The sequence below is a fragment of the Dendrobates tinctorius genome, unplaced genomic scaffold (genome assembly GCF_039654945.1).
Source record: "Dendrobates tinctorius isolate UK_male_01 unplaced genomic scaffold, ASM3965494v1 ptg000008l, whole genome shotgun sequence".
NCBI classification, from domain to species: domain Eukaryota; kingdom Metazoa; phylum Chordata; class Amphibia; order Anura; family Dendrobatidae; genus Dendrobates; species Dendrobates tinctorius.
Genome location: NW_027361676.1, coordinates 25,501,018 through 25,509,458, shown reverse-complemented (window position 1 = coordinate 25,509,458; position 8,441 = coordinate 25,501,018). Strand labels below are relative to the sequence as shown.

Here is an 8,441-nt window from a genome sequence, read left to right as displayed (position 1 = left end):
TGATGTAAAAATGGAGATCTCAACAGATCTGAAATGGAGGTCTAAACTGATGTAAAAGTGGAGGTCTCTATTGATGGAAAAATGGAGGTCTCTATTGTTTTAATGTTTTATTTATTGAAATCTGCAAGTTACATCCGAAAGAAAGCAATCAACAGGGTAGCTTACAAAATTATTATATAACCTACAAATTCCACTTTTCGGGAGATAAACAGATAGTTTGAAATATCAATTCATGGCAAAAACTATTGATATATAGAGGTTTAAGGACACCAACAGCCTTAAAGGAACTTCCAGCAGCAGGATTATCTGGGTTCAAATCTGGGTTCTTCCCATCCACACGCCCCTGCTACATCACATATGCCATGATTTCAAACAAAGATGAAGAAGAACAAAAAAGAAGAAAAGAGAAGAGAAAAAAAAAAAAAAAAAAAAACAGTATAGGGAGTAAAGGGACAGGAGGTCAAGTAATTAGAGGAAGAAGTTGGGATATAGGGGTGGAATATAAGGGAGATAAGGGGAGGGGGGGGGGAACACTAGGCAACAAGGATTTCGTCCACTCTGATAAAGCCAAGCAAGGAGGCCACCATAGCCTTATCAACTTCTACTAATGGATCTGAATCGGGTCCATGGGTGCCATACTCTTTCAAAAGCTGAAAGTGAGCCATTCACCAAGGCAGCCAGTTTGGCTACTTGATATAGCATATCTACCTTCTCTTGCAATTGGGATATAGATGGAATGGTAGTTGACTTCCAGTTCATAGGTATCAAAAGTTTCGCTGCTGAAAGAATGTGTTGAGTCAACAGAGCAGTATTTTTATGTCCAGTCGGTGACAGAAAATTTAAAAGCACTATCTCCGGTGTCAATGTAAGCTTTTTGCCCACAATTTCCCCGATATAATCCTCTACTAGTCGCCAGAACTGCAGCAGGGGTGGACAGGACCACCACATATGTAAGTATGTTCCCTCCGAATCACAGCATCTCCAGCATCTAGCAGAAGACCCCGTCCGCCAATAAGTGGTCTGCTGTGGTGTAATATACCATCTGGCGACTATTTTAAAGGAATTCTCTTGTGCTCTAACACATTGTGATGGGCCATGAGATGAATTATAAATGTGTGATATTTGATTTGGGGTAAACTTGAATCCCAAATCCTTTTCCCAATGTGTTATATAAGCTCTTTTGAGACAACAGTCAGTTATATTTAAAATCTGGTAAATAGACGACATTATCTTTTTGGGTTTATCCTTTGTTGCACAGAGAGTCTCAAATGCAGTCAGTGGGCGGGTAACGTCTGCTCCTAAAAGATACCGTGCCAAGGAGTCTCTTATAGAGCCGAATTGTATAAAGGTCAAGTTGGAAAGCCCTGGTTGCTTCTTCAGTTCCTGAAAGGAGGGGAGTGCCCCGTCCGCCAAGAGGTCATCAACCGCTACATTTGCCAGGGAACCGGGTTTGATTACATCATTGTCTCGGGAATAAGATGCATGTGGCATTATATCTGCCAACTTGAGTAAGGGGGACAAAGGGGGAACTAGAGTTTTCACCAATCCCTTCCATAATTTTAAGGTAGCTTTGGTGTGTATATTAGGTAGATTTTTGTTTATATTTTTACAAGGATATGCCAAAAGGATGGATCTCAGGGGATAAGGTGCTAGGGCTTCCTCCACCTCAATCCACTGCTTATTGTTAGGAGACCGCAACAGGTCTACCACTCTGGTAAGCATTGTCGCTTGGTAGTACCTCATTATGTCTGGTGCACCCATCCCACCCCTCGATTTGTTTAATGTTAATGTCCTGTATGCTAATCGGGGCTTTTGCTTTTTCCAAACATATCTGCGGAATAATGTATTAATTTTAAAAAGATACGATTTGGGGATGGTGATAGGGAGCATTTGGAAAATATATATGAACTTGGGTAAGATTAGGCTCTTCAGTAAATTTTTCCTTCCCATCCACGACACATACGAGTCCCTCCATGATTTCATGATGGTTTCTACTGAGGCAATTAGGGGGGGAATATTCTGTTGAAAAAGGTCTCTATCCGATCTTCCTATCTTTACACCTAAATATTTGATATATTGTTTTGGCCAGGTGAATGGGTATGTACTTTTTAGTTTAGCTAAGGTATTCGGGGATATATGTATGTCTAGCGCTTCCGACTTAGACATATTTACTTTAAAATTGGAAATTTTGCTATATTGATCTATAAGAGCCATCAATGTTGGGAGTCCCAGCAAAGGATTAGTCATCAAGACTAAGAGATCGTCCGCAAATGCCGCTATTTTATAGTGTGTCTTATTGATGCGAATACCCTCTATTCCCTCATGTACTTGTATGGCCTTTAAGAGAGGTTCCATTGCTAGCACAAATAACAACGGGGATAGGGGACAGCCCTGTCTTGTTCCGTTCTTTATAGTAAATGCATCTGTTGTAAAATCGTTAATCCTAATATGTGCTGTGGGCTTATCGTACATTGCCATTACGGCTGCTATAAACGCTTCGGGTATCTCAAACTTGATCAGCACTTCCCGTAGGTATACCCAGTCCACCCTGTCAAAGGCCTTCTCTGCATCTGTTCCAAGAAGCATCAATGGTAGTTTACGATTTTTTGCGTATTGAAGAAGGTGCAATACTTTATGGACATTATCCCTTCCCTCCCTTCCACCCACAAACCCGGTCTGATTTAAGGAAATCAAATTTGGCAATGACTTGGCCATTCTTTTTGCCATCAGCCCTGCTAGGATTTTTAGGTCCACATTAAGGAGAGAGATTGGCCTATAGCTACTACATTGTTCAGGATCCTTCCCCTCTTTGTGTATTAGGGATATTCTGGCTGTAAGCATTTGGTTTGGCAATGGGTGGCCTTGTAAAACTGCGTTGCAAACGTTCAATAAATGTGGGAGTAGGAGGCCAGAGAAGGATTTATAGTAAAGTGCTGAGAATCCATCTGGACCGGGCGCTTTCCCCTTCGGGCACTTTGACAGGGCGGACTGCAACTCCCCCAGTGAAAAAGGTCTAGTAAGATATTGTTTTTGGGAATCAGACAAGACAGGCAGATCTAAAGTGCTTAGGAAGGACCTAGTGTCCATGCTTCTTTTAAGTGCGGAATCGGCGTTATCTTCCGGACGGAGATTATATAATTTCTTATAGTAGTCAAGGAATGCCCGCTCCATGTGCTCAGGAGCTTGCGAGCTGAACCCTTGTTCATTCTTAATTGAGTTAATCAGCGTACGTGACTGCCGCTTCCTTAGTTGCGATAACATTAATTTGGATGCTTTGTCTCCATGGACGTACATTCTGTTTTTCCATGTTGCATATAGCTTAGCAGATCTCGAGTTTAATATGTCTTTAAGTTGCTGTCTTTTTTGTTGCAGCTTCTCTAAGCTATGTTGATCTATTTTATGTTTATGTGTAAGCTCCAGCTGTGATATACTATCATAAAGATCCTGGATTTCTTTTTGTTGCAGTTTATTTAGAAAGGAAGTGATAGATATCAACTCCCCTCTGACAACTGACTTATGTGCTTCCCATAGTATCTGTGAGGAAATTTCTGGTGAAGCATTTTGCTCAAAATATTGGGAGAGCACTTTGTTTATACGTGTCTGTACCTCGGTACTTCCAAGTACTGACTCATTGAGCCGCCATACTCTATGTCGGGGAAAGGCTTTAGATAATGAGAATTTTAACAAAACCGAAGAGTGATCGGAATAAATATTCGGAATTATTTTCGCCTGTTGTATATTGGCAAGCATTTTACTGGATATAAAAATATAGTCTAAACGGTGGTAAGATTTATGAGGGTGGGAGTAGAAGGTGTAGTCTCGGTCAGAGGGGTTTAGATATCTCCATGTGTCAATCAATTGTAGAGATCCCAGTTGTGACTTTATTCTGTAAAGATCTTTAGGTGAGAGCGAACTTTTCTGTTTAGTCGTGTCTAGCAAAGGCTCTAATGCAACATTCAAGTCCCCACCCACTATCAATGCACCCTCTCTAAAGCCATCAATTTTTTTCAGTGTTGAGAGTACCCATCTCAATAGTTTTTTATTTGGTGCGTATAAACTGCACAATGTTACCAGGGCACCGTTTAGTAGACCTTTGACAAAGATGTAACGACCCTGAGGGTCCGCCATAGTTTCTCTTAGCTGGAAGGGCACTCCCCTTGCCACTGCTATTGACACTCCTCTGGAACCGGACTGGGTGGTTGTCGCATGAAACCATTTATCATAAATCGAGCTTTCAAAGGAGGGCAATTTATCCGGTTTGAAGTGCGTTTCCTGAATAAGCAATACTGCTGCCTGCTGTTTTTTGAATAGTTGTAATGTGTGGCGTCTAGTGTTTGGAGAGTTCAGCCCATGTGCGTTAAAAGAGATGAATGTGTGTACCTTATCCGAATCCATCATGTTTCTGTACACAGCAGCATCCCTGCAGCTCACGACGGGGACGAATCCTTGTGCCTATAGGTGTGGGGAGGGGGTCTAGGACAAGTAGACCAGACGAAAGAAAGAAAAGGGTAGAGAAAACAGAAAGGTAAAGAGGGGGAGAACACAATATTAACATTATCCATGTTATTAAGTTGCACAATATCATTGACCAATATGCCAACGTACCATAGTTACCTACTGACATTGTTTCATAGAATGCCAGCTTGAGGAAAATTCCAATCAACCTATAAACTAAATATGAAATATGAAATGCTCCATTCTAGGAGAATGCCCAGTTTGGGCTGTAACTAAATCTAGGTTGAAACCTTACAACGAATTATTGGATAGATGTGGCAGCAGTGCTTACCCATATTTGGAAAAGCACGCCAACCCCATCAGATTTGCTTCAACCACATTCAATACCCCAACTGGGGTAGACACCAAGAAAAACTTAACTGCAAAATCTGGGTCTAACCCAAAGATCAAGTATTGTCTCTGGAGTCCTTAGGAAGCGAGGTCTTTGTCAGCTTCCTTTTCAGCCTTTGTGATTTTGGCGTCAGGGCTATCTGCCACGCCGGGTCATCTGGCAGCGGATGCAATAGGGTCGCCGAATGGAAGGACTCCAGGTCCGGGTAGGCCTCCAGCTCAATCCCCAAGGACTCACATGCCTCTTTGATGTCTTGTGATGTTCTTGCTGAGATACCTTTGTCTCCATTTGTGATATGTACTCCAAACGGGAACAACCATCTAAAACGGACGCCTTTTTTTATCAATGCTTCAGTGAACGGTTTCAAGATCCTCCGCTTCCTGAGAGTGCTGGCCGATAAATCCTGGAAAAGTTTAATTTGTGAGCCTTCATACGAGATCTCCTGCGCCTCCCGCGCTCTGCGAAGAACTAAGTCTTTTGCTCGATAATCGAGGAAGCGACAGATCACATCTCGTGGAGTTTCCCCTTGAGAAGGCCTCGGACGCAATGCTCTGTGTACTCTCACCAGTTCGATTTCCTGCGGATCTGATTCATTAAGTAGTTCTTTGAATATCTCTTGTGTTGCTTTCCATAACGCCTCAAAGGCCACCGTTTCAGAAAGTCCTTTAACTCTTATGTTGTTACGACGTTCTCTGTTCTCATGATCTTCTAGCACCGTGTGAATTGTATGTAGTTGGATTTCATGGACTTTTAAAGAGTCTAGTACAGCGTTCGAACTTTGCGTCATGGCAACTTGCGAATTTTCCAATGTCTCAAGTCTGTGGCCTTGAAGTTTTAGGTCGTGTTTTATCTCTGCAAGTTCTTGTCCTATTGGCTCAAGAGCTTTAGACAATATACGTTTGATGAACGAACGAGTGACTAAGGCCTCTCTCGCTGTGCTGCCCGTGTCAGAGTCACTCTCCGGTTCAGAATCTGAATCTCCTAATGAGGTCAAATCACGAAGCTTGGATGGTTTAAGAGAATCTGACGGAACCGTTTGTTTTGTAAGAAAGTCATCCATGTCTGTTTGCGTAGTGGACTTTGTAGGTTTGGGCATGCTCTTTTGCGTTTTTACGCTGGATCTCCCCATTTTTGCAGTTATCTAAAGCAGAGAAGAATAGAGCAGTTTGAAGATTAGAATTCCTCTCGCTGGCTATGAATTTAGCTAATGTTCCATTTTATGCCCAATCTTATAAGTGATAAACAATGGAAAGAGATGTCGTTCTGGCTCTGGTCACTAGATGGCAGTCTATAACCACTTTCTGCTGGTTTTCCAGAGAATCCTCTCTTATATTCGTACAGCTAGGTATAACATGGGTTAATTAGAAAGCAAATAAGGGGGGGATGAAAGATGTAGGGACAGCACTGGTGGGGGGGAGCGCTTAATACAGATCTAAGGCTCCTTATATTACTCCCTTCTCTCCTCGCACCCCTCGGGTCAGACAGTCTCAGGCCCCCACTTGATTAATTGATTATCTCCTTTATTGCTACGGAGTTAGGGAGAATGACCATGCTCTCCTGGTCCTCTGTCCCCTGAATCAGACCCCTCTGCTTAAGACACTCCGTCACCTTGCTTCTGTTATTTCAATGTTACCTCAGCTCCAGGAGACGCTTGAATTCCTCAGATCTCTCTCACTGACTGCAGAGAGGGGAGGAGGCTGAAGCGTGCCGCTGCACGTCTATTCTAGGTCCCGGGCCGCGTGTCTTCTGCAAGCCCGACGGGACTATTTTCAATGCTGCGGCGTGATACACACTCTCTGTAGCCGTCCCCCAGCTATGAGAATAGTAGCGATTTTATGTGTCCTGGTCAGGGGGTTTCGCAATGGTACCTTATTTGCAGGGGAGGGTTAGCTCCGGGGTCTCTCTTATCTGACAGCCTTGGGTCAGGGGTGAAGTCCTCTACCCGAGGCGATGGTGCTGTTAGCAGTATATCCTTCCGCCACTCCGGCAATCTCCCGCCTGCAGGGCCACAGTTATATGAATCCCTTCTTTATCCCGAACGTGACTTGCCACCCAGGGTCTATGCGATCCAGTGGGGTCCTGGTTTGGGTTGTAATGCGGGGATGGTATAAAAAGAAGGCTCTGGTGATATTAGAGCCCCTTTTGGTGCATTTGTCCGGGAGCTCAGGTTTCCTGCTTCTTGCTCCACCAACGTTCAGGCTCCGCCCCCCAAATGGAGGTCTCTATTGATGGAAAAATGGAGGTCTCTTCTTGTGGAAAATGAAGGCCTCTACTGATGGAAAAATGGAGATCTCAACAGATGTGAAATTGAGATCTCTATAGATGTAAAAATGAAGGCCTCTACTGATGCAGAAATGGAGGTCTCAATGCTGGGGGCCTCTACTGATGTAGAAATGGAGGTTTATACTGGTGTAAAATGGAGATCTCTATAGATATGAAATGGAGGTCACTAAAGATGTTAAAATGGAGTCTCTACTGATGTAAAAATGGAGATCTGTGAAAATGGAGGTCTCAATGAGGTATTGACAGATGTAAAAATGGAGGTCTCTACTGATGTAAAAATGAGGTCTCTACTAATGTAAAAATGGAGATCTCTGCTGATGTAAAATGGAGGTCTGTACTGATGTAAAAATGGAGATCTCTACAGATGTGATATGGAGGTCTCTACTGATGGAAAAATGGAAATCTCTAATAGTGGAAAAATGGAGACCTATGCTGTTGGAAATTAGAGGATTTTAATGTACACGACTTTGATTTTATGAAGAGGAATGCAGAGGATTTTCCCATAGCAGATGCCATGAACCATTAGGTTGAATGAAAACAGATGCACAGGTAAAAGCATTTTAAGGTCTGTAACTTTTTAAGTGTAGTTTTCTTTTTGGATAAGAGATTTAAATGAAATTAGACAGACAACTGTTTGGCCATCATGGATTATATTATATTCTTTAAATGAATAAAATCCTGTTAATAAGTTCATTATAAGTAATAAAATGTTCTGTTCATAAATGAGGGCCACATGGGGCTTTACAATGTCTGTAGTGCATTTTAATGACTCGTATTCTGCTGATGTGAGACTAACAGGGCTGCAGTTACCTCGGTCCTCCACTTATAAGAAGCAACACTTTATTATTTCTGTTATTTCAAACTCCTGTCATCAGCACTGCCTGATTAACATGCTCAGCCAACACGGTTAATAAGGCATTGTGACCTAGATCTAGCATTATATTACTTACACCTTCATAAATATACTAACCCATGACCAGATACTCGGATTTTCTTCTATTTCAGCTGTAACCTTTTCATAATGCTCAAAAGCACAGACACTGTACTGTATTAAACCAGATATTTTAGCTTATAATTGGTTGCTGGGGAAAAGACAATACGACATTGGAGCCGAAAGGCAGTAACTTTGTTAAATGTTGTAATAGTGACTATGACATATTGATGATATTGAACATGGAGCAGTATTCTCTTAACCTCCAAAAGAGATTACAGTCTCCTATATATATCATATTGCAGGCAGAAAAATTAGATTTCCTAGCTATATGAACACTACAAATTGTATCTCAATCTCTGAAATGTTTATTTTATTTTA

The 8,441-nt window shown here is 42.1% G+C and overlaps 1 protein-coding gene across 2 annotated transcripts; it reads right to left on the bottom strand.

Annotated features, from left to right (window-relative positions):
• Positions 1-418: 418 nt before the first annotated feature.
• LOC141091151 (uncharacterized) lies at positions 419-7,044 on the bottom strand. Of its 2 annotated transcripts, none has more exons than XM_073576552.1 (2): positions 6,480-7,044; positions 419-5,987 (listed from the first exon to the last, which is right to left on the bottom strand). In XM_073576552.1, exon 2 carries the CDS (start codon positions 5,973-5,975, stop codon positions 4,902-4,904), a length of 1,074 nt encoding a protein of 357 aa, XP_073432653.1. In that variant the 5' UTR covers positions 5,976-5,987; positions 6,480-7,044; the 3' UTR covers positions 419-4,901. The 2 variants fall into 2 exon arrangements, with proteins under 2 accessions (XP_073432653.1, XP_073432660.1); XM_073576559.1 differs by having other exon boundaries at positions 6,715-7,044.
• Between the last annotated feature and the right edge of the window lie 1,397 nt (positions 7,045-8,441).

Coding starts and splice junctions, on each gene's coding strand:
- LOC141091151 (XM_073576552.1), bottom strand. CDS start 5,975: ATGGGGAGATCCAGCGTAAAAACGCAAAAGAGCATGCCCAAACCTACA.